Source organism: Sciurus vulgaris (genome assembly GCF_902686455.1).
Source record: "Sciurus vulgaris genome assembly, chromosome: 11".
NCBI classification, from domain to species: domain Eukaryota; kingdom Metazoa; phylum Chordata; class Mammalia; order Rodentia; family Sciuridae; genus Sciurus; species Sciurus vulgaris.
The window spans coordinates 75,753,664-75,776,087 of record NC_136472.1 but is presented as its reverse complement, the minus strand read 5'-3'; the positions used below and the strand labels follow the sequence as shown (position 1 = coordinate 75,776,087).

Genomic DNA, 22,424 nt, shown 5'->3' with positions numbered 1-22,424 from the left:
TATTGAGCAGGCAAAGACTGGAAGTTTTTTTTCTTAGGTCTGGAACAAGACAAGGTGTCCACTCTCATCACTTTTATTTGACATAGTATTGAAAGTTTTAGCCAGAGCAATTAGGCAAGGAAAAAAAAAAACAAAAGGCATTTAAATAGAAAGTCATGTTATCCCTGTTTGCAAATACTAGGATTCTATATATAGAAAAACCTAAAGACTCTACTAAAAGACTAAAAGATCTGATAAAATAATCAATAAATTTCAGCATAGAAAATTAACATTAAAATGTATACCCCAATGATGAGATTGCTAAGAATAAAATTATGAAAGGCATCCCATTCACAATAGCTATAAGAAATAAAATAAGTAGGAGTAAATTTAACCAAGAAGGTAAAGGACCTATACAAAAAAAGAAAAAAAAAAAAAATTGCAAAAATCCAATGAAAAAAATTGACACAAAAAAATGTTCATGTTCCTTCCGTGTTCACTGAAGAAGAATTAATGTTGTTAAAATGTCCATAACCCAAAGTGATTTCCACATTCAATACAATCTTCATCAGAATACCAATGACATTCTTCACAGAACTAGAAAAAACAATCCTGAAGTTCATGGAAGCCCCAAAGATCTCAAGCAAGCAAAGCAGTTTTGAGCAAAAAGAACAAATCTGGAGGTATCACACTTCTTGATTTTAGACTATACTGCAAAACAGTAGTAATAAAAACAGCATGATGTTGACATAAAAGCAGATAAACAGACCAACACAGAATTGAGCACAGAGAAATAACCCCATACATCTTTGGCCAGCTGATTTTCAACAGAGGTGCTAAGAACACGCATTGGAGAAAAGAGAGTCTCTTTAGTAAGTGGTGCTAAGAAAATAGGATATCCACATGCAGAAGAATGAAACTAGACCCCTATATCTAACCACTAGTAAAATTCAACTCAAAATGGAGTAAAGACTTTAATGTGTGGGCTAGGGTGTTGCTCAGTATGGAACATTTGCCTAACGTGTACAAGGCCCTGAGTTCAATCCCCAGACTTCAATATAAAAACTACTGGAACAGGGGAAAACCTTCAAAACATCAAGATGGGTAAGGATATTTTGGACAAAATTCCAAAAACATAGGAAATAAAACCAAAAATAGATGGGATTTTATGAAACTGAGAAGTTTCCACACAGCAAAGCAAAGAACCAACGTAATGAAGAGACAAACTACAGAATGGAAGAAAATACTTGCAAACTATACATTTGACAAGGAGTTAATACTCAAAATATAAAAGGAACTCCAAAAGCTTTGTAGCAAAAAATCAAGTAACCCAACTTAAAAACGAGCAATATACATAAATAAAGATTTCTCAAAAGAAGACACACAGTGACCAACAGGTATATGAAAAAATCATCAGGGAAATGCAAATGAAAACCAGAATGAGCTATCACCTCACCCCAGTAAGAAGAAGTATTCTCAAAAAGACCAAAAATGCTAGGCACAGTGGTGCACCCTTTATCAAAATAAAAAATAGCAAGGGCTGAGGATGTAGCTCAGTGGTAAAGTGCCCCTGGGTTCAGTCCCCAATACTGGGGGGAAAAATTAAAATTAAGACTAAAGATGAGGGCTGGTGAGGATGTGGAGAAAAGGGTAGCTGTGTTAGTCAGCTTTTCATCAGTAAGATCAAAAGACCTAACAGGAACAAGTTATAGGAGGAAAATTTTATTTATCATGGTTTCAGAAATTCAGTCCACGGTCAGCTAACTCCATAGTTGTGGGCCCAAGGTAAGGTGGAACATGATAGTGTGGCAGAGGAAAGCTGCTCAGCTCGTGGCAGCCAGGAGCAGAGAACTTGAGTGCAAGGAGGCAAGCATAATGTGATCCCCAGTGACCTACTTCCTCCAGCCATTACCAGCCTGTAGTTGCTGCCCATTAATCCATTCAAATTATAGACCATCAAATGGATTAATTCACTGATAAGGTACAGCTCTTATAATCTAATCATTTCACCTTGATCACATTCCCACATTGTCTCACACATGAACTTTCTGGGGATACCTCATATACAAACCATAAAAGCACCTTTACACACTGTTGGCAGGGCTGCACTCCATTTTTTATTGTAGTGCCATTTACAATTCCCAAGATACAGAATCAACCTAAGTGTCCATCAAGTAATACGTAGACAAAGAAAATGTGGTACATGTATACAATGGGATACTATTCAGCCATTTAAAAAAATGAAATCCTGTTATTTGCAACAACATGAATGGAACTGGAGATCATTACGTTAAGTGAAATAAACCAGCCAACAGATGAATACTGCATGATCTGCCTTACGTGTGGAATATAAAATTGATCTCATAGAAGTTCAAAGTAGGATGATGGTTACCAGAGGAGATTAGGGACCAGGAGGGATGGGGAAAGGTTGACCAATGGATACTAAGTTACAGTGAGATAGGATTAAGAAGCCTGGTATGGTATTGCATGTTAAGGTGACTAAAGACAACATAAATTATGTACTGTATATCTTAGGAAACTAGAAGACAGGATGTTGAATGTCTTTACCATGAACAAATGATGATTGAGAAAATGGATACCTTTAATCTGATACAAACATTACACAATATTTACATACATAGAAAAATCACATAGTATCCCATTGTCATGTTCAATTTTTATGTTTTTATGTATCAGTTAAAAATAATAAAATATTTCTACTTTTCATTCTCAGAAGTACCCCAGTTTGGACAATTTGTTACGTAATTACACAAGAAGTTCTCTGATTTTGTGAATCTTAATACTGATCTTCTTGAAGCTAATAATAACTATGCACCTAAATCAGAAGAATATCCAAGTTTTGGTGTCACCAGTTTGCTACTTGAATTGTTGTACTCTGCTGGTGATATTTAAAGCATATACCATTGAGTGATTTAGTTAATTAGAATATAAACTTTTCCCCTGAAGATAGAAAGAAAAAGCTTACTCTCTCCAAAAGTAATGCCCCACTTCTCTTTTACTTTCATAAATTATATTCTGTGAAAATTATTGTCTTGATACAATAGTCTCATAAATATTAGAGTGTTGTAACTCAGAATAATTTCCCCTCATGAGTTACAAGCAACTAGGAATTACCATTTCAGTGCCATTGAGCAATACATTTTAAAACACCTTAAAGTTATATTGACCCTTCAGTTGAGTTTCTCTTTTCTTCAATTACATTTAGAGAGGGTAGTCTAAAAGTCAAGGTTAGGGAAGTCAGTGAACTCATCTTCAAATGGAATTTACTGCTCACGAAAGATACCAATTTAACAACCTCAGTAATCAGTCTTCATTTAGTCAGCCTTTTCACTGCTGTGACTAAAAGAACTGACAAGAACAAACTTAGAGTAGGAAAAGTTTATTTGGGGACTCATGGTTTCAAAGGACTCAATCCATAGACAGCAGGCTCCTTTCCTCAGTCCTGGAGGTGAGGCCAAACATCATGGCAGATGAGGGTGGAAGAGGGAAGCACATCATATGGTGATCAGGAGGCAGAGAGACTCTTCTCACCAGTTGCCAAATATATACCCCAAAGGCATATCCCCAATGACCCACCTCCTCCAGTCATACCTTCCCTGCCTTCAGTTATCACTCAGTTAATCCCATCAGGGGTTTAATTCAATGGTTGGACTAAAGCTATCATAACCCAATCATTTCTCCTCTAAACCTTCTTGCATTGTCTTACACATGAACTTTTGGGGGATACCTCACATCCAAACCATACAGTTCCTTGCCAGTACAGGCATACTGTCCAATCCAGCTTCCAATATATGTGGCTTTATTTAGTAATTGAGGAATGTGGAAACTTCATCAATTTCTTTGTCTCACTTCTGGACTGGTAGGTGACATGGGCTCAAGGTAAAGAATCTTTAGCATCTGATTGTTCTTTTTTCATCAAGCTATTTCTTACTGCTACTCCCCTCTCCACTGGCTTCATCTGGTTTTCTTTATTTTTCTTTCTTTTCCTCCACTGGTTTAAATTCTATACATTCTATTTCTGTTATTGTAATAGCTTATTTTACCTTTCTTTACATTAAGTCTGCAGTTAAACACCTCTCCTCTCCTTAGATTACTTGGCCTTCAGGAAGTTCTGCTTATTACCTTCAATTTTGTCTTTTTTATTGTTTTGGATTCTAATTTTTTTCCCCATCCCTCTTATTCATTATTATTATTATTTTACTTTGTCAGTACTTTAGAAACCTACATGCTCACCAGTTTCTTTCACTGTATTAGATATACATGTTGTTTGGATAGATAAATGACCATAATAACAGACGTTTAGAGAATAAACAGTAATATGTTATAGCTTAGCAAGGGATTAATAATAAATGGCACTACTGTTGTCACTTAATATTTAAATATTTTTCTATATCTGATTGTGTACAGTTGTGCCCCACTTTGTTTCCAGTCTGGGTAAAGCATATCAATGTGGCAAACGAGGAAAAGAAGACCCCCTCCCTTTTAGGCACCCTAGACTTTATAAACATGTGTGTCCTTATGAGTAAAACATCTGGAAGGACTAATGGGATCTCCTGACTTCAAACCGAACTTTTAGTTTTTAGTTTTTGGATTTTTGGTTTTTGGGTAGAGCCTGAACCATGGCCTCGCTGATGCTAAGCATGTACTCTACCACTGGGCTGTGCCCCCCAAAATTTTAGTTTTTTGTTTTTTTGGTTTTTTGTTTTTTAGTTATAGGTGGACACAATACCTTTATTTATTTTTATGTGGTGCTGAGGATCGAACCCAGGCACTCACATGTGCTTGGCAAGTGCTCTGCCACTGGGCCACAACTCCAGCCCCAAAATTATAGTTTTGACTTAAAAGATTTTAGAAATATCTTCCATTCCAGCTACTGATTTTCTTTTAAGAACAAATTTCTTCCATGAGGCTTCTGTGGATACCCTGGTAAATTTAATTCTTGTATTCTAATTTAAGTTATATGCCAATGCATTTTATTTTTACTTTATGCTTTACCAAACAAAAATTATACATTTATGTTTAGATACATCTCATTGCCTCTCAGATTCTAAAGTTTACTTTCATTTACCAATGATTTACAGAACCACTTTTCAAAATGTTCTTATACTTCACAGCTGTTAACACATGTGTGCTTCTGTGAGCCAGGTACTAAGCCAAGTTGGCTATATGGATTATCTCTTTTAATTCTCACAACAGTCCTATAAAGTAGATACTACTATTGTCCTGATTCTGCAAATGAGTTTATGGATAATCAGTTGAAATATCAGTCAGTTAAAACTGTTCATTTCATATTTCACTTCAATATCAATATTCAGACTGTTAGCACAAAATTCAAACTTCTTTTCCTTTCCTTTTTTCTCCCTCTCTGAAAAGAAATTGAGCTTCCTGGAAAACTGAACTATGTTGCTATAGTGCTCTCAGGGATTAAGAAGATTAATGAATTTATAGTTACCAAAACCTGGACAGCAGTCTTCAGAGCCCTGACCAGGTGTTTTTTTTTGTTGTTGTTGTTGTTTTGTTTTGTTTTAATTTATTTTTATTATAAACAAATGGGATACATGTTGTTTCTGTTTGTACATGGAGTAACAGCATACATTTACATAAATCATACATTTACATAGGGTAATGATGCTTGATTCATTCTGTTATTTTTTCCTTCCCCCCCACCCCTCCCACCCCTCTTATCCCTCTATACAGTTCCTCCTTCCTCCATTCTTGCCCCCCTCCCACCCCCCATTATGTGTCATCATCCGCTTATCAGCGAGATCATTCGCCTTTTGGGTTTTGAGATTGGGTTATCTCAGCATGATATTCTCCAGTTTCATCCATTTGCCTGCAAATGCCATAATTTTATTATTCTTTATAGCTGAGTAATATTCCATTGTATATATATATATATATACCACAGTTTCTTTATCCATTCATCAATTGAAGGACATCTAGGTTGGTTCCACAGTCTGGCTATTGTGAATTGAGCAGCTATGAACATTGATGTGGCTGTATCTATGTAGTATGCTGATTTTAAGTCCTTTGGGTATAGGCCAAGGAGTGGGATAGCTGGGTCAAATGGTGGGCCCATTCCAAGTTTTCTAAGGAAATTCCACACTGCTTTCCAGAGTGGCTGCACTAATTTGCAACCCCACCAGCAATGTATGAGTGTACCTTTTTCCCCACATCCTCTCCAACACCTATTGTTGCTTGTATTCTTGATAATCACCATTCTAATTGGGGTGAGATGGAATCTTAGTGTAGTTTTGATTTGCATTTCTCTTATTGCTAAAGATGGTGAACATTTTTTTCATATGTTTGTTGATTGCTTGTAGAACTTCTTCTGTGAAGCGTCTGTTCATATCCTTAGCCCATTTGTTGATTGGGTTATTTGTATTCTTCGTGTAGAGTTTTTTGAGTTCTTTATATATTCTGGAAATTACTGCTCTATCTGAAGTATGAGTGGCAAAGATATTCTCCCACTCTGTAGGCTCTCTCTTCGCATTGCTGATTGACGAGGTGTTTTGTGTAAGTTGCTCACTTCAGGCAATTCTGTGTCATTTTTATTAGGTTATGGAGGGACTCTTCAAGACCACAGCAATGACGGTTCTCTCAAATTGTCCTGAAGATGTTGAACTGTGTCACAAATTCATAGCTCCAGGCCACAAGGTAATTAGTTTTGTGGGTAAAGCCTCACACAGCTGCTCTTTAAGTATCTTAAATTACACATAATGAATATAATTACATTTTGAAATTTTTTTCATTTTTGTCTTTTTCTTACCAAGGACAGATTAGAACATATGCTAAAAAACAACTTTTTAATGTAAGTAGACATTATACTTTCTCTGAATTTATTTATACTTTATCATTGTATTTATCACATTGAATTATAATTTTTTTATTTATATATCTGCTTCCCACTCTCCCCAAATTTGTGGCAAGACCCAAGTTCTAGTTATTTTTATAGCTCTTATGTCTGGTTTATAGTTGATAATCAGTGTGTCATCAATAAATAAATTAATAAATCATGCCAAGATAAATGAACATAGTAATTAACAAGTTATATTACTACAATTCAAACTTAGTCATTTTTGGTATCTGTCAAGGATTTCACTGGAGACTGGATCCAGGACCCCCTATGGATTCCAAAATCCACAGATGCTCAAGTTCCTTATATGAAATGTTATGGTATTTATAAATAAACTATGCATATCCTCCTGTATACTTTAAATTACCTCCAAATTACTTAAAATACCTAATACCAAGGGAGGAAAAAAACTTATCATAAGCAACCACCACAGATATAACAAACAAGATGATTAGATCCCCAAGAAGTTCTAATAACAGTAGTGACAACAGGATGATAAAATAATATTTTCACATCATTGGTGGGGGAGGATCCTTCACCTTAGAACTAAAATCTTGGACCATAATAACATGTAACACCATATAGCGTCTTCATAGTTGAAGCATGTTAGTCCTTGTGTTATTTGGAGGAAGGGAAAGATACTGATTAACTTAGACTTCTTAAATCAGATAATGCATGTGAAAATATTAAGAGTGAGCACGGTAAGCATAATGGGATGGTGATGGTGTGCTGGCAGTGATTATTCCATTAATGTCATCCATCAGCAGTAAGTGGGAAGTGGTCTGCATGGCGGTGCCCTCCCTTCTGCCATCATCACCCTTGCTGCTTCATGCTGTCCAAGGCATGGCCTCTGAAGTTCCTGTACATTTTAGGTGTAACTGAATCTGCCTGTGAATAATCCTTTAATGTAAAGAAGAATAAAAAAAAAAAAAAAAAAAAAGAACAGGGAAATGGCAAAACAAAGAAACTTGTCCTTTATGTATGTACACCACTCATCTAATCCATGTAGAGACCACATGACCAGTATCATTTTGCATAAATAGAATTCAGTGTATCCTTCAGTCTCTGTTAAAATTGTTTTATATGAAAATGTGTCAAAGGACCTGTATAGCAATTGAATTTATCCCCTGTGCAGTAGAAATACAGGTAGAATTCAATTCTTTTATATTTCCTTTACAGTATTAAGGTTTTGAAAATATATAGAGTGTACTTATCTTCTTTATTTGCTCTTCATTGTTTGTCTTTGTGAGTTTAAGGCAAAGAAATGTCAGTTTTAATCTCTTTACCTTAGCAGTTTACTTCAACAATTTTAGAATAGTGCTTTCTCTTAAAAGTTTGAAATATAAAGATAGTTTGATGCTGTGTCATGCTATATCAAAATGTCTTTTTCTCCTTTCCTCAAAGCAATATTATGGTTTGGATATGAGGTGACCCCAGAAGCTCACATGTGCGAAAATGCAAGAAGGTTCAGAGGAGAAGTGATTTGATTGTAAAACTCTTAACCCAATCAGTGATTTGATTCCCTAATAGGGATTAACTGAGTGGTAACTGAAGTGGTAGGGTGTGACTAGAGGAGAATGGAATTGAGGCATAGCTTTGTGGTATATTATGGAGCATGTAGACTGGAATTGTATCTGGAGAATGGAGACTCTCTGCTTCCTGATGACGTCAGCTGCTTCCCTCTGGCACGACCTTCCACCATTATGTTCTGCCTCACCTCCAGCCCCGAGGAATGGAGCTGGCCTTCTGTGTACTAAGACCTCTGAAACTGTGATCCCTCAAATAAACTCTTCCTCCTCTATAACTGTGCTGGGCACATACTTTTAGTTGCAGCAGCAAAATAGCTGACTAAAACAAGCACATTGGAAATGGTCTCTGGAAAGAAGAAATATATATACATATTAAGAAAAATAGTAGCATTGATGAAATCCATTAAGGAAATCCAGTGTCAGACTATAACTTGAACTTGAATCTTTGCCCTAAATTAAGATGTGGGAGAAGTAGAACAGGAATATTTAGAGTCATTTTGACTTGATAATGAAATAGTAATAGTGGTACCAAAATCTTTCTGCTTCCTACTTTGACTGCTTTTTATATTTCTCAGTGTAATTGGTAGGTCATATAAAGTAATTGATGAAGTAAAATAATAGAATGTCTGAGCAGGAAAGAGCTCCAGACAAGATAGTCCAATCTCCTTATTTTACAAGTATAAATACTTAATTTTTAATGTTTGTATAGTACATTACAAAAATTAATAACATGCTTTCGCTAAGTCGAAGTGACTTACATTGCTAGTAAGTAGTAGTCAGGGGAGGAATCCATATGAAACTCCAAGTATCTTAGCAGTTGAAAGCTTAGATTTTGGAGTTAGCAGATCAGTGTTTATTACTTACTTCCTATGAGTGATGTTTGGCAAGTTACAAATCCTCTCTAGACTTCATTTTCTTTTCTGTAAAACACTAATTTTTAAGTTATTATTACTTACTACCACTACCAAACACCACCAATTACCCCCACCATTATTACCTTAGATATTACCTATTATTTAATATTAACTTTTAATTTGAATAGAATTTTCATCTTAGAAATAAAACCTATTACTCAAAACATATCTTTGGGGATTTTATTTGTACTATAAAATACAACTCTTTCCAGTTAGTTTTTATAGGTAGGTATTGTGTCACATCAGCTTTGTGTTGCTGTGACCAAAATACCTAACAAGACCAACTTAGAAGAGGAAAAGTTTATTTTGGTTCGTGGATCCAGAGGTTGAGTCCATGGTCAGCCAAGTTCATTCCTCTGGGCCCAAGCAAGGCAGAACATAATGGCAGAAGGAGACATGATAGAGGAGTGCTGATCCATTATGACAGCCAGGAAGCAGAGAGAGGGAAGGAGGGTGGGGAAGGGGCCACAGGGAAGATGAACCCTTCAAGGGCACACCCCCAGTGACCCACATCCTTCAGCCACGTGTTAACCTTTCTCTGCTTTTGTTTTTCTACAGCATTTCTTACACAGAGGCCATAGAGATTTTACAGCAAGCATCACAGAACTTTACCTTCACCCCAGAGGTAGTTTGTGTGTGTGTATGTGTGCGTGTGTTTAATATGTTTCCCTCTCGTCCTTATCTAACTACATTGAAAATCCTTCAAAATAAAGCCAGGTGTGGTGGTGCATGCCTATAATCTCAGTGGCTCAGGAGACTGAGGCAGGAGGGTTGCAAGTTCCAGGACAGCCTCATCGATTTAGGAAGGCTCTAAGCAATTTAGTGAGACCATATCTCAAAAACAAAAAATAAAAGGGCTGTGGGATGTGGTTCAGTGGTAAAGCATATCTAGGTTAAATCCCTGGTACCAAAAAAAAAAAAAAAAAAAATCCTTCAAAATAATCTTATTTCTCTTATTAGCAACACATAGTATTTGTTAATCTGTAATAGACTTTGATGTTTGCTGCACCTTGCTAAAACACTTAAGATGAAAAATAATTTTGAAATAAAATTTTATCATTTGAAATAGCAGTGACAAAGGATTATGAAGGAGTATCCCAAGTTGAGAAAGATGAAAACCCTAAAAAAAGGATAATAGTCATATAGCATTACTGTGGAAATCAAGTGGTTCATTATCTCCCAAAATTTATTCTGAATGATGTTAAAAGGTAACAAACAAAAGAGGTTATATGATGAAATAAGTTTAGTCAACATATTAAACAAGTTTCTTTTTCAGTTGAACTTTATAGATTTAATTTTGAGCCACTGCAAATAGCTTTCTTTTGGGTGGGGGGCAGGGACACCTGGGATTGAATTCAGGGGCACTCGACCACTAAGCCACATCCTGAGCCCTATTTTGTATTTTATTTAGAGACAGGGTCTCACTGAGTTGCTTAGTGCCTCGCTCTTGCTGAGGCTGGCTTTGAACTCCCGAGCTGCTGGGATTACAGGCCAAATAGCTCTTTATATTTTTCACTTAATTGCTTCACATCGTATACATTTGAGGTGTGCAAGGTGATGACTTGACATGTGTATGCATTATGTAATGATCACAATCAAGTTAATGAAGATATCCATCACCACCCACACTGTAATTTAGATCCTCAGAACTCGTTCATCTGATACTGAAAGTTTGTGCCCTTTGGCTGACAGCTGTCCATTTCCCCCAGCCCCCAGCAAGCACCATTCTATTCTCCGTTTCTGTGCGGGATCTCCTTTCTTCTACTGGCAAAGATATAGATTCAGAGAGACCCTGTGTTAGAGACAAGTGTCCTTTATAACAGTCACATCAATTTGAAAGTGGCAGAGAAGGATGGTTCCATGGTGCAGTTTAAGATAAGAGGCACAAACCATTTAGGTGAAAGCCTATCGTGGACAGGTTTTGTCAATGAGGTAGATCAAATTCCAATTTCATGAGCAGCAGTCATTGAAACACACACACGGCTGAAAATGGAGGATGGAGATACAACTGATGTGCTCTGGCAGGAGTCACAGGTTGTCTACTAAAAAGAGAACCTGCCAGAACTCTGTTCTTACAGACCAAGAATACATTCTCAATTAGAAAATTGTAATTTGATTCCAGCATGTTCTGACTACTACAGTATTGTTTTCTCTATTCTTCTTCCCCTTTCCCATTCCTTTATTGTACATAAAGTACTAGTGTCTGTGCAGGAACACATTCCTTTTTTTTTTTTTTAAACTGGACAATGGTATGTTTTGATTAACGTCAAATGAAAATAGGACAGAAGAATATTGGTTCTGTGAAAATATCAGCCTTTTCCATTACTGGTATGCTAATTCAGCTCTTATCTTTATATTTGGGTAAGTTATTTTGCTCTCACTGTTTTGACAACAACATAAAAATCTTTGTATACTTAGCCAGGCACGGTGGTGCACACATGTAATCCCAGCAACTCTGGAGCCTGAGGCAGGAGAATCAAAAGTTTGAGGTCAGCCTTATTTATTTTAGCAAGATCCTGTCTCAAAATAAAAAATGAAAGGTCTGAGGATGCAGCTCGGTCGTGGAGTGCTCCTGGATTCAATCCACAATACCAAAAGAAAAGAAAATTCTTAACATGCCTTGTTCAATCGGGAGAATTTTAGTGTTTCTCATTTGTCATTGTAAAATCAAGAAAATATTTATATCTTTTTTTATATGTAGCTGTTAACGTGTAGGGCAGTTTGTCTTTAGAAATAAATTGCAATTAAAAAAAAAAAAAAGCCTAGGTAGTTTTACTTTGAAATCAAGTATCTTATTGTTTAAATAAATTTCTTATTTAAAGTGAATAAAGAAAAAAAAAAAAGTTACTGCCAGATAAGTGGAAGTAATAAGGTAATTTTAAGAATATAATAATGTCAAACCTTTGTCCTTAAATATTCTTTACTCCGGTCTCCTCCCAATTGTCAGATGCCTTTGTAAGTTTTACTGTAACTTGTGCTTGTTTGATTTATAATCAGTTAATTCTTTGTGTAATTTTAGTTTAAAGTTTATCTCGCACCCTGGAAGCTTCATGAAGCCAGGAATTATAACTATTTTCTTACTACCATATCTAATACCTAGAATTTAATAAGCATGTTAGTATTTGCTGAGTAAATAGATTGAACAGTGTTATTAAATATTCATCAAAGAGCATCTGATATGAATTGACTCTTTTATTAAAAAAAAAAAAAAAAAAAAAATCCCAAGAGAGACTGTCTAGCCAAAGCTGGGCTCAATATTAGGAATATTATCTCCCGTCATTTAATTTCCTGAGACTTAGGAACAGTAACTATGGGAGAAGCTCAAGGCAATATTAATAAAAACTACAGTTCTGAAGTCAGTCTTATCCCTCTGCAAAGTGTACTTTGTCTTCCTGCCTGTGCTATTCACCTGCTAAGTATTGCTGCCTGAGAGGGACAGAAAGCTCAGCATTTGTCTGTGAGTTCAACTTTCATCCCTCCAGGCCTTTGGCTGTTTTTGTTAACAAGTATCTCTCTTTAGTTTAGTCAGCTGTGTAACCTCAGCAGACAGCTCCACACATCACTGAGCACCAGGGAAAGGAAACCCTTGAACTGATACAGGTTATTTTCAGGGGCTTAATTGTATATTTTAGCTCTGCCTTCTCCTTTTATCATTCCTTTTTTCTCATTACAGTGGGGTGTTGATCTGCAAACTGAACATGAGAAGTACCTGGTGAAGCACTGTGGCAACATACCAGTCTTCGTCATAAACTATCCATTAGCACTCAAGCCTTTCTACATGAGGGATAATGAAGATGGCCCTCAGCACACAGTAAGAAGAGATATGAAATAAACGGGGGCACATCATCTCAGAGTCTGGGGTTTTCCCCTTATTTAATTTCATTTAGTCTCCAGCATATTTTTAAAAATCACTCTTTTAATCTCTCAAAATGATAGCTTTTCAGACTGGTGCTGCAGCACATGCATATAATCCCAGTGATTTGGAAGGCTGAGGCAGAAGATTCAAGTCTAGCCTCATCAATTTAGTGAGACCCTGTGTCAATATAAAAAATAAAAAACGAACTAGAAGTGTAGCTCAATGGTAAAGTAACCCTGGGCCTAATCCCCAATACTGCCAAAAAAGTTTTTGTTTTTGTTTTTTAAGGGCACCTCCTGACAAGTATTCCCAAAGATTTCAGTATTCTATAAACAAACTTGTTTCTATCTCAACGTATCCTTAGTTTACCAGATGCAAGTGCTGTTGGGGGTTTTGTTTTGTTTTGTTTGTGTTTAAGTGACTGAGAAGTGGGCTTAGAACACTGTGTAGTAATGCCAGGTCTGCTGTGGAGTGCAGCTCTGATTAAGAGACTCGTGGAAGAGAAAGCAGGCTGGGCAACAGATGATGGCAGCGATTGGGATCAGGCAGAGGAGCAGGCGGCTTCATTGGAGTACTTTGGTCTGGGCTATAAATAGAAATGATGAGGGAAGGCTGTGAAGGAATCGAGGAGGTCTAGGCAGTTCCCCTTGTCATAGGCCTCATCTGTCTCTTCTCCATCTGCCTGTCGTTTCTCTGTCTCTGATCTCTAGCCTTTCTTATCCTCTGTTCTTTTTGATCTTAATTTTAGTTGCTCTTTATTCTTCTGGTTTGCTTTTCTCTCTTGTTTCTATTATTCCCCTTCTTTCTTTTATCCTGTCTCTCCTTTACAAAATTAGCCATAATATAAAATAAGAATATATTTTGATTTATTTTTTAACTTTTTTTAGTCGGCAGTGGACTTTTATTTAGTTATACGTGGTGCTAAGACTCAAACCCATTATCTCGCACATGCTAGGCAAGCATTCTGCCACTGAGCCACAACCCTAGCTCATATTTTTACTTTAAAAATATTTATTGAAGTTACATATTTAATATCAATAGTTATAAAAATCATGAGACAAATACATTTCTATCAAATTAGGTCCAAAAACTAAACTTTGCTATCTGATGCTTTTTCTGTGCCTGTCAAATACCTGTAGAAAACGAAGTTGTTAAGTCCCACCAGTAAACAAGATGACCCATCTTTGATACACAGGGTTATCTGAGTGTATTTCCTATTTTCTCATATAGTATTAATAAAACAGTGCTAGCCACAAAATCCTGAAACAACTTTGTCAAGAAACTTATTAGTTTCCTCCATTTTATAAGTGAAAAACTAGAGCATGGAGAGACTGATTTCTGTTCAGTCCCTACCCCGTACCAACACACCCACACGCACATTCTCTCACTCTCTCTCTCTCTCATGTAATATCCCTAAATGGAGCACTTTAAAACTCAGTTCTGTATCCCTTTAAGTTCTGTGCTTAGGATCTTAAGACTTTCCTTCTGTGTAAACATTTTTCTGGGTTACTCAGCCACTTTGAATGTTCTTTTTTCTAGATTCCTACAGTGTTTAAAGAATAAATAAAACTGTAGTAGTGTATCTATTTTTTTGTAGTCTCTGTATAAGTTTTGCTTTCTTAAACTAAACTCTTCAGGGTTGTGACTAAATTATTATTATTATTTTTTTTATAAAACCACAATATCTACTGCTCATTACTCATGCCTTCTATCATACCACTAAAGTGGCCCTTGTTAGGGTCAGGAATGATCTTTGTGTTGTTAAATCCACAAACTTTTTTTTGGTACCAGGAATTAAACCCAGGGGCACTTAACCACTGAGCCACATCCCTAATATTTTATTTTGAGAGGGGTCTCACTGAGTTCTGGGATTGGCTTTGAACTCATGATCCTCCTGCCTCAACCTTCCAAGTTGCTGGGATTACAAGCATGGGCCACTGTGCCTGGCCAGAGCATCTGACTCTTACTCCATCATAACCATTAACACAATTGTAAGTTTGTATTTATGTGCATGAATGTTTAATTAATAGCTCTTCCTTTTGTTTTGAGACTCTCTTTTTCACTCACCAGTATATCGTTAGAACCTAACATAATGCCTGGGACAAAGCAGGTACCTAATATCTATTTGGTAGACAAATGGATGGATGGATGGATGATGAATGACAAATAGAACAAAACAGTTTTAAACACATAGTGGACACACAATCATGACTTGATTTGTTAAGGAAATTGGTAGTAGGCTAAAAAAATAGCTTTTACTTTAAATTTTATTAGTATTACAACACAATGTAAAGTTAAGTTTAATGATCCTAGAATCAGACACTCTTAGGTTTAAGTCCAAAGTCTGTATAGTGGCAACTGTTTGATCTTAGATAAACTATCTAATCTCTTTGAATTTTAGTTTCCTGGCCTGTAAAAATGAAATATTATTTTCTGGAGTTCAAAGGATTAAATTAGGTAATATATGAAAAATACACATAGCACAGTGCTTGGGTGGTGAGTAATCAATGAGTATGAAGTTGTCTGCCATTACCTTCTAAATTGTACTGAAATCTTTATTGGGATAAAACATAAGAGCACCAAAATGTTGGCATGTGCTGCCACATAACATGCTATAACATAAGAGTTCTTAAAAGGCAATTCTCTCCAGAGGCAGTGGCACATGCCTGTAATCCCAGTGACTCGGGAGGCTGAGGCAGGAGGATCACAAGTTCAAAGCCAGCCTCAGCAGATGCAAGGAGCTAAGCAACTCAGTGAGATCCTGTCTCTATATAAAATACAAAATAGTGCTAAGGATGTGACTCAGTGGTCAAGTGCCCCTGATTTCAATCCCTGTTATCCCCCCGCCACTTAAAAAATAACAAAAAACGAAAAAAAAAAGGCACACACACTTCTTACCTCAGGAGATACTGTCAGACCTTCATTACAGAACAGTCTCTCTGGTAATGTGGTCTCAAACCATGAAAGCATTGCGGTGGACTTCGGTGTGCTCCCACAATTCATATAATACTGTAGCATACAGCTCATCATTGCTAAGTTATTCATGTATCATTTAGTTGAACTGTGTACATTAACCATAGATAACTTTTACATTAGCTACCTAGATTTCTTATCATTCTACTCGTATAAAGTGCCAGCATTCACCCCATGTATTCCCCATGTATTTTTTCAGCAATGAATGTGTAAACTTTCAGGCAGATGACTAAATTTTGTATTTCTCTTAGGTTCTAATTACAGGTTGCAGTTAGGGTTACAAGGATTTCTGCAAGGGACACAGTGCAATCTCAAAAAAATAAGATAGGTGTGTTTCATCAGTGTTTTCTTTAGGGAACCAAAAGAGAGAGCTAGAAAAATATTTAACCTACACATGGAACTCTGGGCTGAGAGGTAATACATAGTATATTATATATTTCTACAGTTATAGTCTTTCTTTTTCCTTCCCTCCATTCCCTCCAAAAAAAAAGAAGACATGCACTGTGGGGTAATGAAAAGTACACTGGATTGAGAGCTGCTAGTTCTGGGTTTGAAATCCAGCTCTATTACTACTTAACTCCATGACCGTAGTTAAATCTCTCCAATTGTTAATCTGTTTCTCTTTCTGTAGAATCAGAGAATTTGGTTTAATTACCTGTAAGGTACTAATCATCTTTAAGATTCTCTGAATTCTTCACTGGCATACTTAAGGATAACTTGTAAATTACCAACCATATTTGATCATTTGAAAGGGACAGATCAGGCTGGGCACATAGACACATGCCTATAATCCCAGTAACCTAGGAGGCTTAGGCAGAAGGATCATAAGTTCAAGGCCAGCCTCAGCAACTTAGCAAGAGCCTGTCTCAAAATAAAAAAATAAAAAGGGCCAGGGTGTAGCTCAATGGTAAAGTACCCCTGTGTTCAATTTCCAGTACCAATAAATAAGAAGAAATATTATGTGCTTTGAATTATAGAGGTAGGGAATATAAGGAGGAGAAGTATTTTTATGTGTAATAGATTTCTATACATTTGCTGCTAATCTACTTCGCTCCATTTCGGTCTTCCCATTGCTTCCGCCAAACAACTTGTTCAGGTAAAGCATTCAAGATAAAAGTGAACATAGATGCCTTCTAAGCTTCCTGATAAAATAAGAATGTTGAGGAAGCTGCAATATTATGAAGAAGAGCAAAGAGGAATTCAGACAAGTTGACAAATTATTCGTACCATCTTATTTACCTAAACAAGAGAAACTAACTTTTACAAGATTAGAGAGAAAATGTGCTTGTGATTGTAAGCAGAAGAAAATGGAAAGAAAAGATTAACAAAGTAGATGAAACTTGATGTTCTGAATTGGCATGTTACAGAGGATCTATTACCTGACAAGTAAAGTACTGAAGCATTTGGAGGAGGAAAATTTAATGTTTGTTGAGCTTATACCAAGTACCTTTAATCCCTTTCTTATAGAAAAGGCCTTTACTTCTTAGCACTGTGGTATAATCACATAGCTTGTAACTATTGGAGCTGAGATGTTGAGGCAGGAATATGACATGTTCGATGGCCTTGCCAGAACACTAATATTTCTGGAATAGTGTTTGGGGTAGCAGAAAAAGCAGTGGACTTATGCCAGGAAATTTAGGTTTTGCTCCTGTGTCTACTACTTAATCTTTCTTGGTTGCAGTACTCTCAGGGGATCATATTCCTAGTCTCATTTGTTGATAAGGAAATGCAAATTAAAACCACAGAAAGATACCACTACATACCAGTTAGAATGGCTAAAATAAAATAGCCTATGATTCCAATTGTTTGTAACAGTGTTGGAAAATAAAACTCTTGTACACTGCTGGTGGGAGTATAAATTGGTGCAGTCACTTTGGAAACTCTTTGGCAGCAGCCATTATTTGTCAGTTTTGTATTACTGCAATGAAATGCCTGAGGCAGCTAGCTTATAAAAAGAATGTTTATTTAACTCACAGTTTTGGAGGTTCAGAGTCCAAGATCAGGCAGCCTCATTGGTGTGGACTCTGATGTGGCACATCATGGTGGGAGCACACAGATGAACAACTAAGTGGTCACATCTTGAACCTCAACAGAGAGAAAGAGCACAGGTGGGGAAGGACTACCAAAGGGATCATGCAAAAAACACCTCATGCCCCTAATAACCTTAGGACCTCCCACTGAGCACTACCTCTCCAAGGTTCTACCACCTTCCAATAGCATCTGGGGACCAAGCCTTTAATCACAGTGGACACTTAAGAGTACACAAACCATATTGAAATCATGGAACAACTAAAGCTGAGTATTTGCATATTATATGATTCAGCAATTTCTCCCCTATTGAAATGTTTACCTATGTTCACCAAAATATGAACAAGACTATTTGTAGCAGCCCAGTTTTATAGCCCAAAACCAGGAAGTGTGTATTATAAACAGTAGAATAAATAACTTACTTGTGGTGTATTTATGTAATGGGACACAGAAGTGAGAGTAAATACTCAACCAAGAAGTACCTAATGAATTTCCATGGGTTGGGGCTAATTAATTGATCTGCATCAAAACAGCTAGAGCCTCAAACCAACAGACACAGAGAGGAAGGCAGTTGTCAACAAACGAACTATTGCTACATGTATCAACATGACAGATCTCACAAATGTAACTTTCAGTAAAAGAAGCCAAACAAAAAAGTACATACTGTATGATACTATTTAAAGAAAGTTGGAAAATCAGCAATATCACCCTGTGATGATATTTGTCAGGAAAGAAGTTATTTTTGGTAGGTGCAATAACTGAAAGAGCATGAGAAGGACTTTTTTGAAAGCCCATCTTATTCTTTTTTTTTTATTGTTTTACTGATAAAAATTTTTTATTGGTTCTTTTTAGTTATTCTTAACAGTAGAGTTCATTTTGATATAATTATACAAGCATGGAATATACCTTATACTAATTAGGACCACATTCTTATGGATGTACCTGATGGTGGGATTCACTATGCTATATTCACATATGTACGGAGGAAAATTATTTCAAATTCATTCCATTATATTTCCTTGGCCTGTCCCCGCCTCCCTTCTCTTCATTTCCCTTTGTCTAATCTACTGAAGATCTGTTCTTCCCTTCTCCCCGCTTATTGTGGGTTAGCTTCCACATATCAGCAGAAATATTCAACCTTTGGCTTTTGGCTTTTGGGGACTGGCTTATTTCCCTTAGCATGATAGTCATCTTGTTCTTTCTTGATGTAGATGATGATTCATAGTGTGTTCATTTCATGAAAGTTGGTAGAACTATATACTTGTTATTTTTATACTTTGTACATGTTATACTTTAATAAAGAAATTTACTTTGGGAGGGAATACTATCTTTTTCTCATCACAGGCTTGTGGAGGTCAGATAAACAATGTTTATAAAATTGTTTTACAAATTAAAAGTATAAAATATTAGAGAAAGAGAGTGGGAATTATTTGTGATAAAGATGGCTAGGCAAGATGGGAACAAATTATGGAGAGGTTGTAATGCTGCAGATAGCATAGGCTCCATCCAGCAGTGTAGAAAGGCATTGTATTTCATTTTACTTGATGGCAAGATGAAAAGATGAACCTAACAAGTGGCACACAGGACAGATTGAGGAAGGAAGGGACTAAAAACAAGTAGGATAGTTAAGGAACTCTTCTTAGAATATGGAAAGGGGAAGATAAGCCCTTAGACTAAGGTGGTGACAACAATGGAAATGGATAAAGAAGTGAAACTAAAAAAAGATATTTTCAAGGAGTAATCAGTCGACTCTAAAATAAACTGGAAGTAGAAAAAAGTACAATAGGGAGGAGTCACGGGTGATTCCCAGAGGTCAGACCTTAATTCTAGGAGTACTGCTATTTACAGCAGTGTTTCTTCTCTCAAAGGGAAGAACTCATGTGAAACCTTTTTGTGGCCCCAGCTAATATTTTTCTGCTGGCTCGCTTGGAATTTAGAGTTCCCTAAGGAAGAAGGAAATGTGGTAATTACCTTGGCCCTGAGGAAAAGGGAGTATGTGTCTGGGGGCAAGGTGAGAATTCCATTTCTTGAAACGATTAATATCTTTGCAACTTTGCACACTATAAAATGTTTGCCTCTTTCAGGCCACAAAAGTAGTGTAATTGACTCTCCATTATACCAGTTCGAGTCCATCTTTAGTCATTGCTGCCTGCAGCCCATCTACATCTTCTCACTGTGGCATCTGGAAGGCTGTTTCCTCGTTGTACCTAGTTGTTTTCAGAGGGAAAATAATATCTATGGTAGCAGGTAGAGAAAAGTTCATAGGGCCTGAGACCACAAATATATTTCCTATGGTTTGTGGAACATTCTTTTTCTTTTGATAATAGAATGTAATGTTGCTCCATTGTGAGTAAGTAGCCTGCAAGAAACTGAATAAGGAGGCATCCAGTTGTGGTTTTCATCAGTATTTTTAAGTGCTCAGATTGGTGGGAAGAGAAGTAGCAGAGGAAAGACATTAAATATTTTTCTGTCTTTGACTTAGCATATAAGAGGTTATGTATCAAAAAGGTCTTGTTCCTATCTAGCCTGTTTTTTTTGTTGTTGTTTTGTTTTGTTTTTTTTTTTCCTTTTAATTCAAGATCTCAGTTTTATTTTTGGTACATTGATTGGATTTAGAGAGTCAGAGTCAGAAGGGAGTATCATAAATAGAAACCAGGGTTTGTTCAGCTTGAATACCAACACAAACTATTTCTAGACAGCATGCCACTGCAGCTGTGTGACTTAAGCAGAATCAAAACTCACACCCAGGGAGGAGGATGTGCCAGGAAGCATCCTGGGCCTGAAAGATGTACCCGAAGGTAAAACAGGTTTTGTTTAAGGCAGGGAAGTTAGGGGAAAGTACAGGAAAGTGTTCCATTGCTTCTAGTATTATCTGAGGAGAGTGAAAGGACAGCAAAGCTAACGACCTTCCATTTATTTCAAGTTTCCCAAGAAGCATAGAAAAATGTTAGAGACTTTTAGTTACAAAAGTCCTCAGATTTGGTCATCTTTAAGAAGGCATTTCACTATGCAGCTAGTGAATTCTCTAATGAGAAAACTTGCTCTGGTTCCTGTTCCTTATAACTCATTATTCCCAGTAACTACCAGACCCACAGCTATACTATGCATATTTTCTGATTCTATTTTCTGTTCCCTTTGAACCCTATATTTTCTGGGATTGAACCCAGGGGTGCTTTACCACTGAGGAAACCCTATATTTTCCCATAAAGTAGAGGTGATCATTAATTCAGAAGAAAATTTAAAAATTCAAGGTCACAGCTGATTTGGGACTGTGATGTAATGAGGTTCCAGGAACCTTGAACCTCATTAAAGACTAACATAGGAAGATTGAATTACTTTAGAAGTTTCTGTTCCATTAGTTGCCATCTGTGTTGCTCAGAAATAATCATAGATTAAACTTTTAAACAGGAATGTAGAAATATGCTTATATAGGTGTAATTCCTAAAGGAAAATTCAGACCCTTGGAGCTTCCTGCCCCAGAGGAAGAACGTACTATGACTGCCTTAAGATGCACCGTAACAGTCTAGCTATTTGGAGACCCAGGCATGTAACAGCTGACTGGGCAGAAGAGGGGTGCTGACAGTAGTCTGGTTTCAGAGTCACCTTTGCAGGTGGCTGACTCTGTAAGCATACTGAAATTGGCTGGAACAATCAGTAGTCAATCAGTATCAGTATTTTTGATAGTCACTATGATCTGTATAATTATTCATGGTACTTTATCTGTATTTTTCTAGTGGCACTTAATAGCATAACTATGAATCATTGTTTCTGGTTAGTTATGATAAAAAATCTAATATCTACTACAACACTTTTATTCATCCATGAACCTTTCCTACTTTACCTCATCAACCTCATCAAAATTAATTCCTCCCATCTGCACTGCCTGGTCAATCAGCCTCACATAAACCTCAGAACTGCCAGCCCGTAAAGGCAAATTGTAATCCCCAGCAAATGGCCTAGCCAACTTGCTTGTTGCCAATCATTTTACACTCTTCCAGCCTCCCAAACACTTGGCAAACCACAACCAAGTTTTTCTCATCACTTCCCCAAGAAATTTGTGTGACTCCCTTCACATTTTACATTTTGTACTTACTTACATCTTATTTTGTATTGTATCTATGTGCCATTTATCTCTGCTAGAGCCCTCTGAGAAACAGTGTCTGTAATAATTAGCCCAGCAGATACCAGGAAGAGATACAAGGCAGAAGAATCCTACTTGGAGTCTCGGCCCTAACTGAAAGATATGGAATTTGAGGGGATTGTTCTAA

At 36.7% G+C, this 22,424-nt stretch overlaps 1 protein-coding gene across 3 annotated transcripts in view; it reads left to right on the top strand.

Annotated features, from left to right (window-relative positions):
- The window catches only part of NARS2 (asparaginyl-tRNA synthetase 2, mitochondrial), a 157,531-nt gene that overhangs the window by 117,656 nt on the left and 17,451 nt on the right, over positions 1-22,424 (top strand). For 2 of the 3 annotated variants that reach the window (XM_079105097.1, XM_079105096.1), the window contains exons 8-11: positions 6,559-6,657; positions 6,774-6,811; positions 9,858-9,924; positions 12,973-13,110. In XM_079105097.1, coding sequence (XP_078961223.1) covers positions 6,559-6,657; positions 6,774-6,811; positions 9,858-9,924; positions 12,973-13,110 — 342 coding nt within the window. The remainder of the gene's footprint in view (positions 1-6,558; positions 6,658-6,773; positions 6,812-9,857; positions 9,925-12,972; positions 13,111-22,424) is intronic. The other variant, XM_079105098.1, reaches the window with a different exon arrangement.